Source organism: Tachysurus fulvidraco, chromosome 3 (genome assembly GCF_022655615.1).
Source record: "Tachysurus fulvidraco isolate hzauxx_2018 chromosome 3, HZAU_PFXX_2.0, whole genome shotgun sequence".
Lineage (NCBI taxonomy): Eukaryota > Metazoa > Chordata > Actinopteri > Siluriformes > Bagridae > Tachysurus > Tachysurus fulvidraco.
In genome coordinates this window covers 15,300,612-15,327,665 of record NC_062520.1, presented here as the reverse complement: position 1 = coordinate 15,327,665, position 27,054 = coordinate 15,300,612, and the positions used below count along the sequence as shown (strand labels likewise).

The 27,054-nt window shown below is 38.5% G+C and overlaps 1 protein-coding gene across 11 annotated transcripts in view; it reads left to right on the top strand.

The window, feature by feature from the left end:
• ptprub (protein tyrosine phosphatase receptor type Ub) overlaps positions 1-27,054 on the top strand; it is a 193,237-nt gene that overhangs the window by 131,456 nt on the left and 34,727 nt on the right. For 6 of the 11 annotated variants that reach the window (XR_007140115.1, XM_047811098.1, XM_047811100.1 and 3 more), the window contains exons 9-16: positions 964-1,073; positions 7,098-7,299; positions 11,123-11,225; positions 12,109-12,382; positions 17,443-17,479; positions 24,714-24,852; positions 26,143-26,172; positions 26,312-26,472. Coding sequence is in view for 10 of the 11 variants with exons in the window: in XM_047811098.1 (XP_047667054.1) it covers positions 964-1,073; positions 7,098-7,299; positions 11,123-11,225; positions 12,109-12,382; positions 17,443-17,479; positions 24,714-24,852; positions 26,143-26,172; positions 26,312-26,472 (1,056 nt within the window). In the remaining variant the exon portion in view is untranslated. The remainder of the gene's footprint in view (positions 1-963; positions 1,074-7,097; positions 7,300-11,122; positions 11,226-12,108; positions 12,383-17,442; positions 17,480-24,713; positions 24,853-26,142; positions 26,173-26,311; positions 26,473-27,054) is intronic. The other 5 variants (XM_047811104.1, XM_027149247.2, XM_047811103.1 and 2 more) reach the window with 2 other exon arrangements.

Sequence of the window (27,054 nt, the reverse complement as noted above, 5' to 3'; positions counted from 1 at the left end):
GATAGAAATTGTGTATCTGCTCTAATTTGCTATGTTTCTGATGATGCCTGGTAGTGAGTAGTAATCTACGAGGGTAATAATAAGAAAGTCTGCACCACACAGGATTAAAGGCCCTTCTGTTCTGTCAAGGTCTGACACTCTTCATTGATTTACATATTGCTTTCCGGCTTTCTCATTGAACCCTACTCTTCTTATAAAGCCGAAGCTGTCTTTTATTGCTAAGACCGTGTGACAAATCACCAGAACACCAATTAACTGTCAGCAAATATGAGTTTTGAACCAGACCTGTTAGAACAGGGCTATTCAACTCAAATGACAGAATGGCAAGAATATTTAGCTTGATGCTAAACTGTAAACAGTTATTCATGGCTATGAATATAGTTTGAAGTGTTTGTTTTTGTGTTGAAGTGGCGCCTCATGTTTCCACTTTGACACACAGAGATTAAATGCTGATTTTTTTTTAAAGCATGTTGTTCTTAAACACTGTTCTCAAATGCTTGTGTTTTCTTAAAAAGCTCATGCTAGCAGTTCACCAGTCAGACCAGAGAGGGCAAATAAAATGAAAAATATATGACAGTATGTGAAAAATCTTCTTTCTGATCGAATAGCCCTGCAGCTGTAGTGTCTGTTCCATTATGCTGCTTTCAGATAAATAATTTATATAAATGTATGTGATATAAAAAAAAAAAGCCGGTGTATTTTTTCATGTGTATCTGCTTTGCTAAAGATTTTTTATTTATTTTTTTGCTAAGTGCTTGGTTTAGTCTGTTAAATTGGTTCTTGGGTCCACATCTGGAATGCCAGTTGAATATCCCTAGGTCATACTCACTCCAGATGGACTCAAATGCCTACTAAGAGTACAAGTTTACCGTGTTAATAATACAGAGCCCGATGTCTCTCTCTCTCTCTCTCTCTCTCTCTCTCTCTCTCTCTCTCTCTCTCTCTCTCTCTCATCACCCATAGTTCCTGGAGGAATCGCTCCAGAGTCTCTAACCTTCACCCCGTTGGATGACATGGTTTTTCTTAAGTGGGAGGAGCCAGTGGAGCCTAATGGTATCATTACTCAGTATGAGGTATCTACATTATGTATGTCACATATACACATTATACACATGATGTGCCATAAACATTTACTAGATAGAGCAGTGGTCCCCAACCCCACGGACCGGTCAAAGTTTGATAATTTTACCATGGCCCGCTGGGGGTGGGGGAGGGGGGTGGCGACTATACAATTAAATTATAATTGTATATAATTTATAATTTATGTATATAATAATTTTAATTTAATTGTATTTAAACATGCCTTTTTAACTCACTACAATGCTAACTCAATGAGAATCCTGAGCTTGTTTCTTTGCAACGAGACGGTTCCATCTGGGGTAATAGGAGACAATGACACCTGAAATGTGTTGCTTATGTCCAGTTTATTCTGTTGTTTTGTTTTGGTTGCCGTCACTGCAGAAAACCCCACTTCACACAGATAGCATGTCGGAAATGGAAATAGGGATTTAAGTGCTGTGGTGGCAATCTCAGGGTATTCCGACATGACTTTAATCCAGAACACCGGCAGAGTTTCTAACTTTCTAATGACGTCTGTTTCGTACTCATTTTTGCTAATTTGTGGGTTAAATTTGACCAAACAGAATATACACGTACACCAAGCACTGTTAAACATGAGAAAGTACCGGTGAACAGAGAGAAGAGCAATACACACCTTCTCTCTCCATCAAAGCTACAACGCCACTGCCGCTTGCAGCCGCTCAGCTCCAGACGTCACCTAAACCTGGCCAGATATCATGATATTTTGCGCATGCGCGGTATTGGTGCAGCTTTAGGTGACGTCTCTCAGCTCCCGGTTAACCGCTCGTCGATGGAAAGTCGCACAAACCCGAGAGAAATACACCACAGTAAATAAAATGGAAATAATTTAATGTTCCTTGGGCGGCCCGGTACCATTTGGTCCACGAACCGGTACCGGTCCGCGGCTCGGGGGTTGGGGACCACTGAGATAGTCTGTCTGACAATAATGACCTACACTCTGTTGTACAGTACTTCAGAGACTGTTGTAGTTTTAACGGCACTAATTTCTAAACTTTTCTTTTAGCTACATGATTAACTGGCTGCTGAAGTTAAAAAGTTGATTACACAGAAAAAAATCCACATTTCGATATTATTTCATTATTATCCATTAATTAGAAGGATACACAGTTACTTTTTTATCATCTGCAAATATAGACTAGTATATTGGGCCTCATTTCGGATAATCATAGTTTTGTGTGTAAAACCATGCATATGGACATTTCTATACATTGGGACTGATCAAGTTTTGCTTATGCGTGAAGATCTTTGTAAAGAACATGCATATGTAAGAGCCCCTAGTGGGAAAAAGTGTAATAGCTGGTAAACATTTAAACATTTAAAAATCGATTGGGATTGTGCCTTGTTTGAAGAATTGGCTCATGCAGCTTTGTGGAGGGAATGTGTTTTTGGCACCCCAGGAAACTTGAGAGTGCTGAGAGTGAAGAGTGGATCATCTGTCAATTTGGTTTGCCCAGTGCAGTTTCAGTTGATCTCTATTCTTGTGCTTTTGTCTACGGTTAAATTACAAAGAGAAATTGGAGACAGTACTGGCATTTTCCTACCAAGTTCAAGTTGAATAATCACATGTCATACCTTCATTCATATCCCTCACACTGTAATACATGGTTCGAAACCAGCAGCGGAAAAGACAGCAAAAATGAAAAACTTTGAACTCTGCAGACAAACCGACTGACATTTGCTGCAGTTTGCTGCCCAGCTCATCATAGAAATAAGATTAAAACATGCCAGCACATAACTGTAACAACTAAAAGACAGAAACTTCTCATGATCTTATAGACTTTCATAGTGTCGTCTTCTCTATTCTTCCACAGTCGTTCTGAGTGAGGGTGACAGATTGGTGAGCTATTTTAATAAATGATGTCTGCCACATGTTCCCGTGCGAATTGGTATTGTTCTTGGTTATTAAATGGGCTATCTCTTGGAGTTGTTATGGTCTGTTTGCTGATGTGGTCTGTTTCAAATCAGTGATTGCGGCCTGGCTGTGCAATCTGTCTACGGCTTTAGAGTCTCGAGAGCAGCTCTTCTCTAATTGGTCCCTATTGTACCAACTAAGCTGAGTGTAAGCATCAGAATGTTATCTTTTCTAAAGGTGATTCTCTATTCTCTGAGATTATTAAGGAGTTATGTAAGAAACAAGCACAATAGACCATGCCGTTATAGTAAATTTGAATGTGATGCAGCCTGACAAAGCAGATTCATACTGAAACATTGATTCTTTTCTATAACAGAATGTCTCCAAGTGTTTTATCCTTCTCATACTACAATTTGAAAATGCTTGCAATTTTTTTATTAATTAAATAATGATTTGTCATTCTTGTAACACTATTGTTCTGTTAAATGCTGTGGAACATCCATAAGACAAACTAGTTCCTGTTACTATTTACATTATATCAGCCGTAAAAGGTTTCTTGAAGCTAATAAGGCAAACGCGGCCTGTCACTTTTCAAAGTACAATGATACCTGTCTTGTAGTCTTTTTCTCGGGGTAATCATCCAGAAATGCTGTGTGTAAGCTGCTACTATAAACACGGTAATGGAGTAAGGCTACTGTCAGTGCTGCTGGTATAGAAAATCACTCAATATCTTTTGAATATTAAATAGAATCAATTTAGCAGTGCGACGGAATAAATAAATAAAAACTACAAATCAGTGTTTATGATTCCCTGAGCTCAAAACTGTTAACAGAAATTCAGTGAGAGCGTCTGTCAGTTATGTAGCAGATGCTTTAACGTACAGCAGCAACAAGAAAACATATCCCACATGATTGTACTTTAACTTTTTGCAGATTTTAGTGTAGTCTCTAGTTGATCAGCCAGTTGTGGTCTCCTACAGCCAGCATCTGCCCCCCTGCTCCTCTGTTCCAGGATTTTCTGTCCTCAATGTGATCGTAGCAGCTGGATCAGTATCACCCCTCTTGCCTCCTCTCAGTTATGCAGCTCTCTCAATCTGTCCCCACAACTGCAACAGTGCTGCCTCAGCTCTGCCTCCGCCAGCTGCTCATCTCAGTGAAGTTTAAGTGTTTATGGCACAGATGAAGTTGACAGAAGTTTGCTAGACAGCTCTTTCTGATGAATTTCACTTCTTCCATCAGGTGTCTGTCTGTTTCTCTAATGCAGTTTCCACCATCATGCCACTTGGACTTCCCTTGACTTTTTTGTTCTCAGCACTGATATGCTTAGCATCTCTCAATGTCATCTTAAGAGGGGTTATTAAGTGGGATAAGTGGCTTGACATATAAGTGTTGGTAGGGTCAATTTTTTCCGTGATTTCCTCTGGCAAGGAAAGGACGTGCAAATGAAAGAAAGACAGAAAGAGAGGGGGCAGAGCTTTATATCGCACTAGGAGAAATCCTTTCTTATTGCTCTCAGATTACGGCATCGACCACTTTTCTCAGATCCCCATTGAGTGGAAGTGCGGGCTCTAAGAGCTAGCAGGTCCTCCCACTGCTATCATCTATACCGTCTATAGAGAAATGACAAAGAAGGCTGCATGTGGAGGCATTGAGCATCTTGAAATCTTCTGCCCACACTTAGAAGGCACAGTATTATGTGGCTCTCTGCATTAATCTTCAAAAGCCCTTGGTCTCAATCAACGAGGTCATGATTGGGAGCAGCAATACCTCTCAAAAACGGTCCTTGCATTGTTCATACTAACATGAATAATAATTATTATTGTGATGCCCTTGGTTTAGGTGTTCTGATATACTTTAACAGCCAGATAAACTCTCTCCAGACACTGAAGACTGCTTTTCCTTCTGTTTACAGGTTTATTGTTGTGAGGAAAGTGTGAAACTGTAATGTACAATAACACATAATGAATACACTGGCTTTAAAGTATGCAGATTTCAAAATAAACTAAACAAACTTTACATGAGGTAGATCTCAATATGTATTTCATTGCACACTTTATTCGCAGCGTATTTAACTCAAAACTTTATGGACAGAGATCACTGATTCTGATATTCACATATATGCGTCCCATTACAAACTCCGAACAAGCTAGCAACACATTAGCATTAGGCTAACAAATTAGCAGGAACGCAAAGGAACAAAAACAAAGACATTTAGACATCAACCTAACACTGTAAATATAAAGACAATAACAAATTATACATATCAATGATGCTACTAAATGTGAATGATGTACAGTATGTACAGAGAACTAGCCATCATGTTGACAGCAAAACCATGTGCTCTCATCATGCGCCCTTTTTTTTAACTGCCCATCCATAGATCATGACCGGTGCACCAGCTCCCGAAACTCCAGAAGTGACGTGATCACCACAAATGCCAATTACTGAATACAATATTATAACAGCAAACTATACCGAATTAATAGTATCTAAATAACATAATATAGGCTAGCTGTGGAATTAGGAAAACAGAATTACAAATAATATTTGTTTATGTTATTGGCACAGCAAGTATCCCTGTTTCTCCCAAAGCTGTTCATTTCTGCTGAGGTCAGAGCTCTGTGGAGGCCACTTAAGTTTTTCACTCCTGCTTCGGCTCTCGGTGTCTTGATGGAGCTTGCTTTGTGTACAGAGTTATTGTCATGCTGGAACAGGTTTGCGCTGTGCCATTTAGTTCCTGTGAAGGTAAATTATAATGCTACAGCATACAAAGACATTCTGTAGAGTTGTTTGCTTCCAACAATTTGCCAGTTTGGGTAAAAAAAAAATCAGGTGCCCACAGACTCTTGGCCATATAATATATTTAATAAGATAAAATGTGAAACTTTTTTTTTTACCTATATATTGATACTATATAAAATAGTGAAAGTAGATTAAAATTGTTTCTGAGATGTAAAGGTAGTCAATACACATGACAAGCGAGTACAAACTCGAGTGATTGTGTTCATGTCCAAATATTAGCTACAACATTTTGCACCTGCTATAGTATATTAGTTAGTTTCTTCACCAGAAGAAAAAGCATTTGAGTAATAATGTCTGCCAGTGATAAATGCAGGGGTCAGTGTCTCTGTTCCACATAGTGTCAGGTTGATAAAAGGCAGCCTTTGTAACATTATTAAGAAAATGATCAATCTTCTACATCAAACCCAACACATGGGTTTTGAAAGTTTCTATTAGTTTTCTAGCCTTATGCTTATTTACATTGCTCAATCAAGTAGTGAATTATCAGAGAAGATCCTTATTGTACTGAAATTATTTAGGACAGTAGAGCACTAAAACAGTATGTCATCTGCATACCTATAGTAGTTAACCCCATAATCTCTGAACTGATCCCTGTGAATCACTGTATGTTCTAAATACTTAATTAAGTAACCGATGAAGTTGTTTATGTTTGAAACCAACAAATTATGGAGAGGAATGTTGCATGGTAAACAGTAGTGCTTGCTCTAGATTATGAGCTACTGAAGTACTGTGCATTACCTTTTGCATTAGTGGAATTTGAAACAATAAACTTTGTCACAAAACAACTTTACATATCTCCGGATGTACATTCAGATTCCTAAAGGCAGTAGCAGACAAAAGTTGCTCAAAGCCTCTTGTCTTCGAGGTGACACACGATAGAGGAACTGTAAATCATCCTCTACAACTATAAGCTATGAAGTCAATCAGTATTAAGTGTATATGTAAATGATGATCAGTGTGAACACGAGTCTGGGAATAAGCACAGGACAGCCTTTAGTATTACAGTAGCAGTTATTATGTATTATGTTAAGTCTACAGTATCCACATGACTTATATAGAATATTTTCTACATGTCAGTAATAACCAACACAAGCAAAACCCCAAAATGCTAATCATCATATGGCCTGGTTCATTTTCTATGGTTAATCTAGTGTATTTCAGAGAGCAGGTCTAACAGTGTTGTTAGTAATTAGATGAACCATATAAATGTATAGAGATGGAAAAGAAAAGCTGACACTGCAAAGATTTACAAATCACTTTCAATGCCTATTTGAGCTATGATGAGTGATTGCACACTTACACAGTGTATGTCATTTAAGCGTCCTTGATGTTTGTTATTTCAGATTAGCTACCAGAGCATTGAATCCTCTGACCCTGGCATCAATGTGCCAGGCCCACGGCGTACTGTATCCAAGCTGAGGAATGAAACATACCACATGTTCTCTAACCTACATCCAGGCACCACTTACCTCATCTCAGTACGGGCACGAACTGCCAAAGGTTTTGGTCAGACAGCTCTCACAGAGATCACCACCAACATCTCAGGTATGGATTAAATGCGTGTGTGTTTGTGTGTGTGTGCATGTGTGTGTGTACACCTGCCTGCCTTGACATGTAATAGGTCAGCTTTGTAAGAGCTGCCTTGTAATTAATGTGCTGTAAAAATCTTGTCACTTATTTATTTATTTACCTTTATTTTCCCAGGAAGTCTCATTGAGATTAAAATCTCTTTTACAAGATAGACCTGGCCAAGGTAGCAGCCATACAGTTTGACAACATATTAAAATACCAGTACAAAAATAAAAATAAATATTAAAACATAGGATCCGCTCAACAAAAACAATCACATGCATTCATTACCACTTTCTTTATGATGCCTTTAAATTCACCGATAGACACCAATGTCTCTAGTTTTAAATCTTTTTGCAAATTATTCCATGCCAAAGGTCCAAAATAGGAAAATGCAGTTTTCCCCAGTTCAGTAAAAACTCTAGGTACAATTAAAAGCAAACACTTTGAAGAGCGCAACTGGTAACTGCCAGAACTAACACAAAGAAGAGTACAAAGATACGCTGGAAGTTTACCTAGCATTGCTTTATAAATAAAAATGTATTCTTAAATAAAAATAATTCTTCGTATAGTTAGTGATGTCCAACCAACCATCTCATAAAGAATGCAATGATGAGTAAGGGATTTTGAATTTGTAATAAAGCGTAAAGAAGCATGGTAAACTGAATCAAGACGTCTTAGAATGGAGGAGGCTGCATGCATGTATAATATATCCCCATAATCAATCACACTTAGGAAGGTAGCTTCAACAAGTTTCTTTTTAGCATGAAATGTAAAATTAGATTTATTTCCAAAAAAAAAAAAAACAATTTTTACTTTGAGTTTTCTGATTAGATTAAAAATATGTACATTAAACAAAAGCTTATCGTCTATCCAAATGCCCAACTATTTGTATGAAGATACCCTTTCAATACTTTTACCATCAGATGTATAGATGCTAAGATGCTCAAGTACTTCTGAATGAGCCCTTGAAAATATCATAAACTTTGCTTTCTGTGAATTTAAAACCAATTTTACGCTCTCAAAAGCACTCTGTAATGACTGAAATGCAATTTGAAGTTCTTGCACTGCCTGTGTTACGGACGGAGCAAGTGTATAAATTATAGTATCATCAGCATAAAAGTGTTTTTTTGCTTGAATTTCATCTAACATTTGATGCTTAATGGCAATTAATTATCTAAAATTATGGAAAAAAGGACGAAACAGTCTGTGTGTTTGGTTTTTGCGTGCATCGTGTATGTGTTCATACACATGTGTGTACACAAGTGAGCATATGCAATGTCACACTGGTATTGCCTCGTATATGCATGTCAGCTGAGCAAAGTCTCTTCAGCTGCTCCAAACTGAACATCACCTTCGGCAGCATTTTCTCCGTGCTCAAAAGCACTGACACCCTGTCATCTCTTCAACACCTAGGAGTTTCGCAGACTAACACACTGTACATCGCCGTATGCTCCTAACAGCTGGGCATGATTGCAGTCCCATAGAATACAGAGCCTCAGTTCTGTGTGTAGACAGCCATATGGGGATATTTAGAGTGTGTTGTGATATATATTAGTGTGAGGATTTTCAGGTAGTATAATTGTGAATGTACAAAGACTAGAAATATGCGTTTTATAGTAAAAAGTTCATAAACAGACAGAACACAAAAAAGAGACATCTTCAGGTTCTATATTTGTATATATGTGATATAATTTAGGGATAAACTATTTTTACAAAATTATGTGCCCCTAATTAATAAAGTCATTCCATTCTTAGACCTTGGACATTAATATGGAGTTAGACAAAACAACCTCCAGTCTTCTGTGAAGGCTTTCTTATAGATTTTGCAGCATGGTTGTGGAGAATTTTTCCTTTCACAGAGCTAGTGAAGACTGACTCTGATGTAGCGTGGCGAAGCCTGGCCTGGGGTTGAGGTCAGGGCTCCATTCAGGCCACACAGATTCTTCCTCACCAACATCAGCAAACCAGCATTGACATTGTTATGGTTATGTAATTCGACAGACATCTTTATCCAGAGCAACAAAATATATCTCAATTTAATGAGTGAAGGGACTTGTTCAAGGGCCTGGCAGCGGAAGCTTTGGGATTTGAACTCACAACTTGCTGATTGGTAGTCTAACATTTTAGCCACTGAGATTGGACTACTGACCTTATCACACAAGAACAGATTTGGGAATAGCACTTAGTTTCAGTGAAGGGAATCAGTTGCAGCAGATTTGCGGAGGCAGTGATAAAGTTTGAGGAAGTGGTAGCTGAGTGGTTATGCCGTTGGGCTACTGAACAGAAGTTTGTGATTTCATATCCCAGGACCACCAAACTGCCATTGCTGGGGACCCCTGAGCAAAGCTCTTAATCCTCAACTGCTCAGTTGTATAAATGTAAGTCACTCTTGATAAGGGCATCTGCCAAATGCTGTAAATGTTAGGCAATACTGCAGCATACAGAGGTATTCTAACAGTTTTTCTTAATAAATAAATAAATAAATAAATAAATAACAGTAATATATATTGAAAACTTTAAAGAAATTAAAATAAATATTTCTACTAAAATCAAAATAGAGATGTTTTGATTTCGGCTACTTTCTAACTTTGGGTGTTTTTCTGTAAAGATCGTTCATCATAATGCAATCACAGTCATGCTCTTAAGGTGTAGGAAAGATACGTGTCATAGTGAACAAACAAAACTAATCTCTTCAGATTGTAATCAGACACCGGTAGTCTAACTGTCCAGGATGCTCCTCAAAACAGAGAAGAACTCTGCATGAATGACCAAATAAACAGATTTTAATAACAGTAATTTTGTCAAAAGAACAGATCTGACTAATCAGCGATTATTTCCCCACCAATGCACAAACAGTGATCAGTGGAGTGAAAGGACAATGTTGAGCCTTATGTTTAAATGCTGTGATTGAGTGATGAGATGAGAATTGATGTGAATAATGCTGATATCCAAAGCAGTTTTCTCATTGTAAACTTCTAATTCTTCAAAAGTTGGCAGCAAAGTGTTATGTAAATGCAGTGGCAGGTGGCGCAGCTTTCAGTGCAATTAGAATAAAGTCTTTAAAAACAATTTCTCTGTTTTTCTTTCTTTTAGGGTTAAACGAACTTGAAAAAGCTTTAGTGCAAATAATACACGTAATACAAAATTTTAAGATTTCAGAATGTACATAATAAAAACGAATTGAAAATGTAACCATTTGAAGGGTTTCCCCAGGGCTCCACATCTATTTTCTATGTTCTCTGTGTCCTCTGTATATTGCTAGCAACTGCTGTATGTGGGTAGTCATTATCGCCTGTAATTGTACAACTGAATGAACGCAGACGTTTTGAATGAGTCAAGGCTATTAGAGACCTCTCTTTAATTGAACACTGCATGCACTGTGATTTTACCAGCATCCATTTTAATGCCATAATCATTGATTTCTCAGTAATTGTTTGCCTTTCCTCCCCTTGTCTCACCTACTCTGTTCAGGCCAGAGCCTTTCCTGGCACTCTGTGCCTTTTAATTGCACCCTGTATCCTAGACAACCACTAGGGCCAGAGGAAAGTGAGAGTAATAAAGAAGGTATAAAGTGTTGCTTTTATGACTAGATAACATGAATAGAGGTAAGTATAGGTGTAAGCTATTCAGCATCAGCATCTCTGCTAACTTTCACAGCATTATTTAGAATTCACCGGTGTGACACGTTCATGTAAAAAGCAAAATAAATGCATCAACTGCATGACAAATAAGCTGTGACTCAAGTTCTTTTAATATCTCAGTTTCTCTTTCATTTTTCTTCTCTCTGTATATAAAGCACCCACCTTTGACTATGGAGATATGCCAGGACCACTGAGTGAGACAGAGAACACTATAACCGTGTTGCTGCGTCCTGCCCAAGGCCGTGGTGCTCCAGTAAGGTGCGATTGACATCACTGCATCATGTTTCACAGATACATCTAATTATATTTACACTTCTGAGCTATCTATCTATCTATCTATCTATCTATCTATCTATCTATCTATCTATCTATCTATCTATCTATATAGATAGATAGCAACTATATAGCAACTGGTCATATATATATATATATATATATATATATATATATATATATATATATATATATATATATATATATATATATATATATATATTTGATCAGTTGCTAAGGCACATGGCATATACAGTACATTGATCCAGTGTGGGTCAGTTTGCTAGTAGAACCAGTGATGTGTTTTGCTTTTAAAGGATATTTTAAACTCGATGAGCTTTGAAGGTAGGCCAGTTCTTCGTTACAGTGTACTGTATGCACACAACTTTGCGTTTATCCAGAGCGCCATGCCATTTTCTTTTAAAAGAGAAATTTCCGCCTACGAGTTAATGGTGCTTGCGCCATTGTAGATGCTAAGAGTGATAAACTCCCAATGCCCAATATCATCTAGATAATACAAATTAAGTCAATGATGCACCTTTGTGTGTTTCAGCAATTTATTTGGGCTATTTGCATCAAATTGTTTTAACGCGATAAGGATTTTGTATTAATCGCATGCGTTGCCTGAGTGGCATAATATTGCAGCTTGCGTGATTATTTAGTATCTTGTTAATCTGCTTTTCATTTCACTATTGAGTAAAACACCGAATGCGTTGACATTACTTCAGACCTCACGTTGTTATTCCTTTATTTGTAAAACCGTTACATAAAATGCCTTCCCTGACTTGCTCATGAGTTGATATAAAATTTGTATGGATATTAAATAAAATATATTAATAATGATGACTCACTGTGTTCTGCTCCTCAGTACATATCAGGTAGTTGTGGAGGAGGAGAGTGGGAGGAAGCTGAAGAGAGAGTTGGGGATGCAGGAATGTTTTCCTGTTCCCACCTCTCATGGAGAGGCGCAGGCACGTGGCGCTCCACACTACTGCACGGCTGAACTGCCACCCAGCAGCCTGCCAGAGACCACACCCTTTACTGTAGGGGACAACCACACCTACAACGGCTACTGGAACAGCCCACTAGACCCCAGGAAAAACTACCTCATCTACTTCCAGGCCATGAGCAACTTCCGAGGGGTGAGTGAGCAGCTTCTGTGTTGAATTTGCAGAACATTTTGCATAAAGTGATTTGCTCTGAGTAAATTTTAAAATAAACAGTGAAAATTGGTTTTATAAACATTATTCATTATTATTTACTATATACTCAGCCTGAGAGCTTTGCCTGACTTTGATGAATAACTTCATCTATATGTTTCTGTAGGAAATTTACTAGATACTGCAAATTAAGGAACATTGTTCATCTTATTAGAATGCATAAAAACCACAACAACACATACGTACAGGCAACACATAACTAAGTTTGGTGCTCTTCATAAGACTCAGCATAAATGATTGTATAATATGTGCACGGTAATTTACATTTTCCACTCAAGCAAAAGCAGGAATTGTTTATCATATTATTTATTCTCATTAGAACTACTTTTTACGTAATTGTAAAGGAATGCATGGAAAAATGATTGACACCTGTACTGAATATTTCAAACCAACACAAATTTATAAATATTATATATTTTTTTATTATTATTTGCCATCAGTACCTATTAACTCCTGTTTTTGCCTTCAAATATATCCTCTTTCTCTGGACTATAAATATCAGGTTACACAAATTTCAGGGGCCCAGCAGTGGTAGACTGGGATTTGAACTCACAACTTTCCGATTGGTAATCCACCACCTTAACCATTAAGCACATCTCTTTAGTCATCCATTACTAACTGAATTACACAAATACATTTCAACACAAAAAAGAGACGGATGTTGAACTGCACATTATATTGGTATTAAAGTATGACAGGTATAAAAAAATAAAACAATAAGCACAACTAAGGCCAAAATGTTACAAAAATGTTTTACATGTATGAACCAATTGGAAATATGCCAGAGCTTATGAGCTTATTGTTCCCCCACAGTGTGAGGAGGATGGAGATGTAGAGAGAATACATGGTTGTCATGTTTTATAGTCAACAAGAGAAAAGGAATATAAAACTAAACAATGTTCCTGTATTTTTGTACCTTAATTAGTGCACGTGTTTTTCTTTTTATAAATTAATTTAGCTCATTTTCATGCAGGGTGCCAGTTGAGGGCATGTTACAGTTCATGAATCTGTCCTTAATTACTTAATATGTCTCTAGAATGTAGGCTATTTTTATACACCATAATTCTGCACATCAGATCAGCACTCGAATATTTCAAGTCTCTGAGATGCAGAGTTGTTGATGTCAGATCAGATCTCCGCCTGTGCATTTTGTCATGTTTACTGAGACATGAAAAATGGATGCTAATCATTTTTCGTGTCTCATCACTCTCGGGAGTCGAATGCATACAACCCCTGGTGCGTAAGGGCAGACTTTATAGTATGGAAGAGAGAATGCTGTAAAATTCCCACACTCAGTAAATCTGCGATAAGCAGAGAATTACAACAGCATTACTCCACAGCTTTCCTATCCTCTCTTCATTCGCACAAGTTTATGTAACATTAAAAGCTCATGGTTAGAACTGGCTTTGACACATAAGCTGTGCCATGCCAGGCTTCTATTGTTCAGGCTGAATTTAACCACAATACATCTCTCGGTGGACATTCGCCGTCTTTAGAGGATCCCAGCTCTCGGGCATAGACCACTGCGCCTTCATAATTGGGCACAGGTGCAGATGATCTGAAATAGATAATTGGCAGTTTATGCTATTAGTCAGGCCTACATTGGCGAGAGGAATGTGGTTTATCGTGTAAGCAGTTGTTGCTAAAATTAGGCCTGGACAGATGGGTCTTGCTTTCTGCATAAGAAGCATTGAATACCAACTTTCAGAGAAGTTTATAGTTTGGTGAATTGCACGAGCATGGCATAATAAAAGCCACACATTGGTGAGGCTTACTCTACAACCTACACAGTTGGATTAATCAAATGAATTGGATTAAAGCCTCACCAGCGGGCTGGATTAGCATTTGCTATGACTGGAAGTATGCCTAGAGAGAGAAGACCAGCACTCTGACACCTGCCCACCACCAAGCCAACTCAGCAAGGATCCTCTAGAGCCCTAATCGGTCTGTCTGCCTCCTCCAACACAGGTCGCTTGCAGCTTTCTCACACACACAAGCTGTCTCTCTCACATTAGTCTAATTCTCTAATTACCCTCAGGGATTATGACAAACACCACAGAAACAGTTCCACTGACATCCAGCACTGCCAAGGTAACCCAGTACTTCCTCAAATATTCTACAAATGAAGACAAGCTGTGACTGTTAATCTTGTTCCCTTATGCTGACGTTTATTATCTAGAACTCCTTATTTTCTGCCTGTTGGCTTGTGCGTCATTTGAATTTATGACCATTAGACCATGTAGGACAAGATGCTGTGGCTCTGTAGCTGTCTAAGGTTGAGGCTTCTTGCCACTAGTACTGAGTCACACTCATTACTCACCTGGAGTGCATACAAATATGCCATCAGACATTGCAGAAACGTGGCAAAACGGCAACGTGGAGGCTTTTTTAATACTTCATTTTGATTTGATGCCAGTCAGCGTGTGTCATCCTCAAAGAGATGCGCTGACATTTAGTAGAAGGTTATCGCTGCGGTTCAGCACCTGGAAACCTGGCTCTACTCTATTTGTGCGTTCGGACAGCAACATTATGTAGCAGGATTTTAGCCCCCTGGGCTGTTTTACTCTCGTTTGAGTGAAAGTGTATGTGACAGCTCAACTACAATAGAACCACCCTCAGTTTTACTTTGCAGCATAACCACTTGGAGGGTGATTTGCTTGTGCGGTAGTTTCGCACAGCTCCAATGATTTACACCCCTGACCTTTACCTAAATACTCATTTCTCTTTGCCAAGATTTTATGCTCTAGTAATTGCTGTAAAGACTGCCACTTACAGCTGAAAAAGATTGGGGTTTAGAAGGGGAACCGATGTTTATCATAACTGTTCACTAGTGTGAGTCTTTCTCTACATTTGAAGAAGCATTTCCCTTCATATTCCTTTTGTCATTTTCTCCACAACAGAGGCTTTAACACTTGGCAGTAGCATTACAAGCATCTGCTCAGCCATTATTTCAGAGAATTATCTAATGATGTTGCTGCTGTTATCACTTTGCTGACTTGATAGATGATAGATCTAAAAAAGTTATTTGAAGCATGTTTGATTATATTCTCATAAAATTTGAGGGACTGCTCATCATATTTATGAGATCTTATTCTTAAGTCTGTCACCTAGTCAACAACAAAACCAGGACGTTCTCCAGCATGTGCACAAATACAGTTTGACTTGTTTAGGGTCACAGTATTCAAAGAGGTGACCAGTGTGTGTGTGTGTGTGTGTGTGTGTGTGTGATCTCCCACTGAGCACCTTCTGTCCCTCAATCTTTCACTCACTAATTACTTCCTCTCTTTTTCACTTTCCAATCTCTGCCATGTCAAGATGGATGGCCTGAGCAGAAATCTATCATCTCTCTCTCTCTCTCTCTCTCTCTCTCTCTCTCTCTCTCTCTCTCTTTCTCTCTCTCTCTCTCTCTCTTCACTAAACTGAGTGTGCGCCTAATATGCCCTCCCCTCAAGCCTGGTTAAATATAGTTCTTATAATTTGCTGACAGATCCCGTTTTGCAGTGGCGAGCATGACTGTTCCAGTGAATTTTATTAAGTGGGAAAAGTAGGATAAAGCTTTGTGACTGGAGTTGTGTGATCAAAGCTCAGCAGCTCTCTGCTCTGTCACACACCGACTTCTCTTATTGACATCCTCCAACGGTGGGTCCATGCCGTCAGAGTTATATTCCTGGGCATTAACGATGATGACTTTACTGAGACAGAGCTGGGCCTTGGGTGCCTCTCAGAGATGAGCTACCCAAATACCCGTGTGTGTGTGTGTGTGTGTGTGTGTGTGTGTGTGTGTGTGTGTGTGTGTGTGTGTGTGTGTGTGTGTGTGTGTGTGTGTGTGTGTGAGAGAGAGAGAGAGAGAGTTTTTATTTAACTAAGTATTTGAGAAACCACTGATTCCTAGATTTTCACAAAACATAGAGTTTACACAGAAAGGTGTGAAAAGCCAAAACATCTCCAGTGAGCAACAGTTCTGTGGTCAGAAACCCCTTGTTTGTGTGAGAGGTCTGAGGAGAATGGCTGTACTAATTTGAACTGACAGGAAGGCTATGGTAACTTACAGTAACTTGGCTCTAGTCGAACAGGCATTGTGTTGTGTGTTTTTCTGCTCACCACTGTTGGAAAAAAAAAGTTAATTTGAGTTATTAGAGGGAGGAAACTGGAGAATCCTGTAGAAAACTGGGAAAACATGCACAATTCCACACAAATTGGCTAAGGATTGAAATATGGACTAACCGCCCGCATCATTGTTCCTGGGTTAGACACAGGTGTAGGCATAGCATTAATTATCTGCATTAATATTTTTGTCATTGCAAGGTCTTCACAAGGAGAATAAGAGTAGTGTGTGTGTGTGTGTGTGTGTGTGTGTGTGTGGGTGTGGGTGTGGGTGTGACTGTGTATGAGAGAGAGAAAGCCTGAGTTCAGCATTAAAAAGCGGTTTTAGGGTTAAAGTATTTTGAATGGATTTTCAATTAAAAAGAAGAAAAAAGCAATTGAACCAGTTTGAGAAGGAGGTTCTCATTCTTTTATTTCTGGAGAAATTTGCATAATTGTCCTGTAATGCCTGAATTAGCATCTGTAAATCTTAATTTGATAATACATCTCCTTGTCGAGGTAAGGGGCCGGAATTAGATTGTAAGCTTGGATCTCATTAGTGTTATTTGACGAAGGTCCTTTTCATAACACCACAATGTCATCAGCTCAGATTTCAGGGAAATTAATTTCTTCCTGGAATTTGTTTGATGCCATAATGCCCTTTCTCTGTGGTTTTGCTGCCTTTCTTTTGCAGTATGCTTCTTTTTCTTTATCTTTTTACAATACAACATGCACACTCATATATTGATGCATGCGCACTGCTGATTTCTATTGTATTTAAGTCAAGCTTCTTGCTCCTGTTTTACATCCAGGTGACTGAAATTACAGTATTCTGCTTTATCCTGATTCATGGAACAAACCACTGCAGCTAAATGATCTCTGCCTCTCTTTTCCTTTAGGAAACAAGGATAAACTGCATCCGAATTGCCCGTAAAGGTAAGTGTTGAACTTATTTTTTCCCCAATCCTAAACTGTGTTAAGCCAGGCTTGGGTATTAGAATGCTCCAGGCCAGTGTGTGAGTGGCTGATCCATGCTTAAACCTTGACTAGAGAAGCTTAATCTTAAAAGTATGTAACTAAAGAAGAATATCTGTTTCTCCGGGCTAAAACCTTCATTTTTAATCCTCTATTATTTGGATACAGTTTTTAATGTCCTTTAACATTTTGTTAGTAATATAAAAATATTTATGGAAGTGCCTGGAATATGTGCCATTGTGTAGTGTTTAGAGTCATTGAACTACATTTGTAAGGTAATCTACTAACATTATTAGATACATTTGTGATAAATTGATCACAATCAGTGGCTTAGTGGTTAGCACGTTCGCCTCACTCCTCCAGGGTTGGGGGTTCGATTCCCGCCTCCGCCTTGAGTGTGGAGTTTGCATGTTCTCCCTGTGCCTCGGGGGTTTTCTCCTGGTACTCCAGTTTCCTCCCCCGGTCCAAAGACATGCATGGTAGTTTGATTGGCATCTCTGGAAAATTGTCCATAGTGTGTGATTGCATGAGTGTGTGTGTGTGTGTGCCCTGCGATGGGTTGGCACTCCGTCCAGGGTGTATCCTGACTTGATGCCCGATGACGCCTGAGATAGGCACAGGCTCCCCGTGACCCGAGATAGTTCGGATAAGCGGTATAAAATGAATGAATGAATGATTACAATTAGTATATTTAAGTCCAGAAGTTCTTTTCTGTTACCATATTTGGATTAGATCACCTAAACATTTCAAAACTCTGTTTCTATCTGTTCATGTCCTTGATAAAGTGAACTTTGTTGACTGAGTAAGGAAACACGCTTAGCTAGGTTTCACAGGTCTTTAGCCCAACGCTCTTCACAAGCTCCCATCCACCCACCAGCTCACTGCAGTAATAGTACAGCTACTAACCGTGGAGAGTGAAGATTAACACAATTCCTCCAAGACATGTGAAGCCAGCTAGCTGCATCTTGCTGTTATCGCTGCCCTCTTTCATATAATCCCAAACTCCCATGACTGGCTAGGGTCACTGTAATTGGCAAGGGAGAGAGAGGGGGACATCACTCTCCCACACAGAGCTCCATAGGCTTCCTTTGGATAGCTATGGCATTGTTGAAATCTCTTGACTTTTTGTTTATGCCACACAGGAACCTTTCGACCACATTTGTTAAACTTATCCAACATGATCTCATGATATTGCAAAAATTCTGCTTCCATCCATTTCTTGTACTGATTGTCATCGTGTTTTTATGGGGTCAGAGGGTAGTCTGGAGTAAGGATGTACCGATACCACTTTTTCTCTTCCAATCCGATTCCGATATCAGCATTTGCCAGTATCGGCCGATACCGATCCGATACCTGTGTTCTTTTCTATCTTTAAAACTAAAGAATGTACAACTCGCTTAGTTATTAAGATTTATTTGCTTCTGGCAAAGAAATACAAAAATGCCCATTACTGGATGAAAAATGAAAACACAAGAAACCTTAAAAAGTATTAATGCAGTAACAAACAGTACATTTAACAGTCAGTGGTATAACAATCTAAACCATATATACTGCAATTATTAAATTCAATTATTTTCTGAAGAAAAGGCAATATTTTAAAGTGAATCTTAAATTAGAACTCTTGAAACACAATGCAAAATGTATTAAACAGTAAACCTTGCACCCAAATGAGCGACATGTTTAACGCTGAGGTAAATGGTAAGGGCGCCTGCTAAACTTGCCTGTCTGTCACAGGAGGCTGTGGTACATATTTCCTATAAAATTTATTATATTTATTTTCATTAATGTAATTTAATATATAAGTGTATTTTTCTTATATGTCGACAGTCTATGGTGTTTGCTGTACATTAATCAACCACCACGGGCATGGGCGTCGGAAGTAAATAAAAAGTGGGCGTGTCCTGTTCCACCCACATATAATGGTCCCGACGCCCATGGATTTCAGGAAGCAGGAGCGTGGTCAATGCTGTAGGTAAAACACGGAATGGAGTTTAATTTATTAGGGCATTCTTCAAGCAGAATGGATTCGACTGGTGCTTTTTATGAAGTAATATAAAAATACATATGCGCTGAATAGAGACGGTAAAAGTGGGTGGGTCCAATATTGTTGGTCTTAAAAAGTGGGTGGGTCCTGTCCCATCCACATATAATGGTTCCGACGCCCATGACCACGGGTATCGGATTAGGATCGGTCACGCACCACCGATATCCGATCCACTCAAAATGCTTGGATCGGTGTCGATACCAATCCAAAATATCGGATCGGTACATCCCTAGTCTGGAGCTTATCCCAGGGGACTCATGGCAGAGCAGGATCACACCCCACACACACACACACACACACACACACACACACACAGAAACAATTTAGAGATATCAGTCAGCCTACATCACATGATAGCATTGGACTGGTGGATGAAACCAGAGTATCCAGAGGAAATTACCACAATACAGCAAGAAAACAGAATGTTCACAGATGAGGCATAAATCGATCCCCCAACAGCAGTGTGAGGTAACCATGCCAACCACTAAGCCCCCATACCAAATTTCTGCTATATTTTGGTGAAATATATATGATTTTTAATTATATAAAAACAAGATATGTTAATGCATTATAGTTTGCAAACACAATTTTGGTAAAGATACAATTTCAAAATGTCAAAGCAACATCTGATGGGTTTTTCCCAGATCAACAGACATATAGATACACAAAACATGTTCACATGCTCCTCTTGTTACAAGTGTAATGTGTGTGTGTTTTTCTTTCATATTTTTACGTTTTCATTTGAATCTTCTTACTCCCGGGTTAAATTGATTAATAATTTCTATGAAATAATTCAGAAGGATTGTTTTAGAAAAATGCCTGGATACAGATATACGCATGCACACACCTCATAAACACACATGAGCCAAAATGACAGAAAGCTGCTGAGGAGCACAGGTCAGTCTTTCATCATGTTTGTTATTTGTGCTACCACGATGGCAGCAGCCCGAATCAAAGCCAGATTCTCAGTAGTGGTCAGACTTCCATAGTCAAACAAGCCAGGAAAACTCCAGAGAGATCAGCACGAGTGAGCCCTTCACATCATACACACACCTGTAGCCATCAAAATGACCTGTCAAAGAACCCTCACCAAACATGAAAAGAACATCAGGAGGCATGAATGCCTATCCAGATGACAACAAAGGCCACTGCTAGCCCCTATTGAGCTCTGTCACAGATCAGCACTGGCGACGCTGGTATTTATAGCTCTCGGCTTTTGCTCAGCCTGCACTGAGCCTTGTGGCTAAATTGACTTTGAAGGGATAGGATAAGAAGGAAGGAGGATACTTTTTCTTTGAAGCCAAAATCTGAGAACAGCCATTTTGGAAACTGTCTCATTCTGCATCTTCTATACACATACACACTCAGTACAGATGGGTTATGATTAATCACACCTCAGCATATTTGTTAGCAGAACACTCTTTTCTTTAGCAAGAAAAGCCATTAACACTTAGGATTTATGCTAAACATAGTAAGCCAATTTGTTGTAGTTTACACTACAAACCTTTTTTTATATCCCTTTAGCATGAAATTGTTTTGTGAATGATTATAAATGCGTACAATAATATTCTGGCTATTTATTAGAACTTTAGAGCTTTTTATTCCTGATCCTGCATAGCCAGTACACAGTAGGTTGACCTTATTTATAGCATTTACCGTATAGCTTTGCATTACTTTGGTTTTGATTAAATGTATTAACTTCATGTGACTTAATAATAAATACACTTTTGGTAACAATGGGTGGTGACTTCCACCACCAAAACGAACAAACAAATGAACGAACAAACAGACTGACAAATTAATGAACGTATAGACAAACAAATACACAAACAAACAGATAAACAAACAAACTAACTAATTAATTAAGTATGGACCCCTGTATTGCCCAGACTGTACTTTGTGGACCTTCAAGCTACATGGAAAAAGTAAGAGGTTAGAAGAGTAGAAGAAATGATTAGAATATGTTGAATGCTACCATACACATTTTAATTTTTGACACAGGCTTGTTTTTGTCTCAGCTAAAATATAGCAGGAATATTGGAAAACATGAAATAGGCCAAGTCATGGGGGTTAGTGATTCAGCACACAAACAGCAGTCATAAAAGTATTGATTGTTTCTTCTAGCGTTTCTGATTGTGACCAGCATTCTTGTAGAAATTGTATGCATTGTTTGTGACCCTCTACCTCTTACATGTGATGATACTAGTGATCATTACACTTACATACAGACACACAGGCTGCAACCCTTAGCTTCTCTTCTTTGCACTTATGTATAATATGATTGAGCTTTGATGATTGAACATTGCTCAATACTACATACAAAAACAGTATCGTTCTATTTTCAGGAAATTTCATTTGTTGTTCTTCAGCAAATCTGAAGTCACCGTGGCTGAATTCAAATAATTTATAGATAACAAAATACCATGAATTGTGCAATTCAGACATTGTGCTTTTCTTATTGAATAAAATGCAGATCTCTTTTGCTCTAATGTACATTAACTATACCCCAAAAAAATCTCGTTGTGTAGATGTTACACAACCTGTCGAAATAATGTATTAGTATAACGTTCTCCTGAATAGCTTTGCCATGCCATCTTGTGAGGAATAGATAGTGGCAGCATTTCTCAATATCATTTTGACATATGTTTCTGATAAATAACCTAAAACAGCAGAGCTTTCAGCTGTGTGAGTTTACTGCCGTGTTCAGTCATTTCCAGTCATGAATTTTATGACCCAAGTTAAATGATGCATAGTCATATGCATTGCTGAACTAAAAAAAAAGTCTCAGGAATAAAATGTAACTATATAACATTGAACTGAATAGTGTCGTGTTGTATTTATTCATTTGCATCAAATTGACTTTTGATGTTTTAGATGCCTTGTGGTGAATGACTCTGATTTATAATGTCCCCGTTTATTCTGTTGCAAATCAATTCAAGTTAAAAAAATATACACAATAGGCCATTTTGTTTGCTCTGTCATATAAATCTAGGGAAGGTGTGTGTGTCGCCCCCATAATGTTCTCAAAGCATTGTAAAATTGCACAGGCTTGCACAACCAAGCAGCCAGGGCACCCATTTCAACATACAGGTGACAGTTTAATTAACAGTCCCTTGGCAGTCTTCACACAACAATAGACTCTCATTTTTTCTCTAAGTACCAATTTCCATTTTTGGGGCACTCAGCATGTGCTCGCATTAATCTCGAAACAAATTTCATGCTCGTGTTGGACTTAATTGATATTCCAGAAGAAAATGTGGCAGAAAAAAATTCAATCTGATTAGATCTGATGTAAACTTTAATAGATGTTTTCCCATTGTTTCTTTCTTTACACACTTCTTTATTCGTTGTTAATATCTTGCTTGGTGATGCTTGAGAATAAGGATAAAAATTGAGCACATACTGTACTGTATGGGTGTGTATAGCTATCACAGAATACAGGAGACTGTGCTTTAAAAGGCCTTGAGGCTTTAGATGGAGTGTAAAATTGTGCCTTATTCCTCCTTCTACTGTCCCAGATCTCTCCATCCACACACTTGTATTTTTAGCTATGGCCTTGTGCAGTGCTTTGAAACAGACCTCTTTCCTCAGGCCCAAACTGACTTTCCCCCAGCATATAATATTTCAGGCTCTAGGGTTTCAAGAAAACAGCCAGTCATTTTGAAAAGAAATACTTTGCATACTCTAAGTGTTTAATATTTAAGAAGATTATTTTAAAAAAATAGCCGTCAGTTTTTAGATATATGTGAAGTGAAGGTGTTAGTTATCAGTATAGTTAGTACCATGTCTTGTGTCTGCTTGCAAATTGGGAGTAAAAACAAACTCTTATCAGATTGCAGTAAACTATTGTAAACTAACAATTATATTACATTCACTCTTGGCATCATAAGACTGATAACTGAGGTGAATGATCTTGTGTTTATGCGTCACATTCTAAATCATCATCAAAATACAAATTAGATGATAAACTAACAAATAACTACCTGCAATCTGAACTGGCCTCACGCAGGGAGACGTTTAAGTTCTGCATGCTGATCAAGGGCAGGCGATAAGATATTCAGGGTTTTAACTGAACTGGGAGTGTGCGGGGAAAATCAACTCCCTTACCTTTGATTTATGTTCACACAAAGTGAAGCTGAGCTTTGCTACTTTAATTTATTGGGAATGTAAATTACAGCGTGGCACAATGGTGATAATGATAACAATGATGTAATAGGGTTTCACACTTTATAGATAAGTCTTTCATGTCAAAATGAGAAAATATTAAAAATCTAAAATATCTACAGTTTTATGGCTGTAAATTTAAGCATTAAATTAAAATGGATTTATTTTTAGATATAATAATAATAAAAATAAAATAAATAAATTATTAATAATAATAATAATAATAATGAGCATCATCAGCTATTCTTCTTCTTCTTCATCTTATTATTATTATTATTATTATTATTATTATTATATTAGTAATATATTTATTATTATATTAAGTGTTTAATTGGTATTTAATTAATTCCAGTTTCTTAATTAATTTAAAAAAAATTTCAATTCCAAAGTTTCCACATTTTTTTGACACACACAAAAGAAAAATAATATTTGAATCCCTGTCATTGATCTCTCCTGCCTTATCTGGAAAACCCACATTTTTTTGTGCAGGACTCAATAAGGCATATATTAGAGTTGACCTTCTTTAACCTTTACCATGAAAGTGGGGGAAAAGGCAATTGAATAGATGCTTTTCACTGAAAGCACCATGCTGCCTAGGCTGCTCACTCATCTCCAGTGCAAATGGGTTAATTTATTGTAGGCTTCATTGTATATGGACACTTACTCTTTGCTTCCACTTCTATCACACAGTGTCTTTGTCCTGTGTGACTGAGAGTTAGTGAAATCACTTCCCATGGACATATGCAATGTGAAGTGACCTCTGCCGCATCACTGTCAGTGCAGATGAGTGGAAATAGTCATTTGAGTGTAGCCAATGTGTTCTTGCTGGAGGAGGTGCTGCTCCTGCTGTTTCCAACTACGGATGGATAACTCTTAAATCAAGAGATTGAAATAGGATTTTTTTTTCAGTTGATATTGCATGTGTGAGGATTTTATTTCCTTGTGTTCTTAAATGTGTGAAAGTGTGTATACGTGTGCATTGTACAGCGGCCTGTAAGGACCTTCGGCGGCCTCTGGAGGTGACGCAGCACTCGGAGGAGATGGGGTTGATTCTCGGAGTCTGTGCAGGGGGGCTGGTGGTCCTTATTCTGTTACTAGGAGCCATCATCATAATCATTAAGAAAGGGTGAGGATCACATGACACTGAATGTTGTTCTTTGCCATAAATAACCATTATCCATGATTGGCTGGTGTGTGTGTGTGTGTGTGTGTGTGTGTGTGTGTGTGTGTGTGTGTGTGTGTGTGTGTGTGTGTGTGTGTGTGTGTGTGTGTGTGTGCAACTTATCATCATCAAATTGGACTGTGTTTTTAGATACAAGCACATTTCTTTTTGTCATCCATATTTTTGTTTTAAACTGGGAGGGTTCCTTTTGTAGGAAATCTAGGTTACATGGCTCACAGAGTAGTAGTACAACTGTAACTAAAAAACAGAATTAGTTTCCTGTCTCCACTCTCCCAAAAGGCAGCAGAACTGCCGCACGGGGCTTTCATCTTCTGAGATTACCTGGGTGTGAAATGTTTAATTAAAAAGAGGTGCAATTCAATTACTCACTTAATTAGGCCTGGTCTGACATTAGTCTGACCCAGAAACGAGCTGCGGGAAAAGGTGTGCTTTTGGAGATAATTAGTATTGTTCTTTAAAGGTCTCTACATTAAAATACTCATGAGAGAAAAAGTGCATGATCCACTGCATTCAGTCTAGCCCTCTCTATCCCTATTCATTTTAACATGAGTCTTCACTCCACTTTCAGACAATAGAAAATAAATAACATTAGCTGCTTCTCAGGTCTAAGAATCCCTTGGATTACTGCTGCTAACCTGTCAGATCAACCTTGTATCATTGTAGGTCAGTTTGCAAATTGTGACATGTAGATGAGTGGCTTAAATGTCTGGTCAAGAGGAGGCATTGTTTCTAAAGATCTGTTGTCTATAGATCCATTCCTCTCTAACAGGACCGATATGGCTGACCAAACAGAATGATGATCTAGAGCTGGGATATAGCAGTAATACAGTGGCAGTAATATAGTTTAAAGGATTATAGACCTGGAGACTACTGTGAAGTTGCCTACATGGCTGTTAATAATAAAAATCTCACTCGCATTTGGGTGATTCATTAAAAACTAACAAGGTAGTATATGTGATTAGATCATATCTGCTTTGGCTACCATTTTTTTCTGTCACTACTGAGGTTTAGCCATGTGTCACACTGCTGGTGTGGCCAAAGCAAGCCTCTGACAGCATGTCATTCTTCACACTAATCAGAGCACTGGCAATGCTTGCATCTCATGTCGCCTCTGCCTTATTCTCTTTCTTTCTTTCTTTCTTTCTTTCTTTCTTTCCCTCTCTCTCTCTCTCACTCTCACTCTCTTTCTCTGTCACTCTCTCTATCTCGCCTTCTCCTTCTTCTCCTCTCCAGAAGGGACTACTACTCTTACTCTTACTATCCGTAAGTGGCTTTTCCACCATTGCACACCATCCTTTTCCATTGTGTTTGCAAGCACGGTTTTGAGTTCTTACAGTGTCATAAAAATCTCTCTCCCCTCTTTTTTGCTGTTCTTTTCTTCTTTCTCTGTTTCTGTTATCAGTAGGAAGCCAGTGAACATGAATAAGACTCCCATTACGTACAGGCAGGAGAAGAGTCATATGATGGGCTCAATGGAGCGCAGCTTTGCAGACCAGAGCACCCTGCAGGAGGATGAGAGAATGGCTCTGTCCTTTATGGATGCGCACACCTGCAGTACCCGGAGTGAGACTCACACACACACACACACACACGCACACTCACTCACGTGTACATGTATTAAATAAACAGCACATGAGCACAAGAAGTATACATAAAAAATCCTGCTCACAAATTGCACTTCCTGCACAAAGAGCTGTATTCACACAGTGGCCTGAGATACACATCTATATCTGGCATCGATATTCACACTGTGAGCTACGACACACTCACATACATTTATCATCCATTTTACAACCCAGAATCACAATGTGAAAAAAACATCATGCCCACTTTCACTCAGGTAGCATGAGCTCAAGTTCACTGACCCACACTTGAGTGAATACGACTCAGCCTGCAATTTACCGTTTCCATTCTGCTTAACCAGAATAGGCAGCAGATTTGTATTAATGACTCATTTCTCTTACATCACCCCCTGCAGGAGTCCAGGCCATAAAGTAGGAATTCTCTCCTTAGACCACTAAGCACCTTTTACACATACAGTACATCATAATGGGAGAGGGGAGGAGGACTGTTGAGCTCAAAAGCTACTGAAATATATTTCAAGCAAAATTAGAATATGTGCCTTGTGGTCCAAGGCTGTCTTTT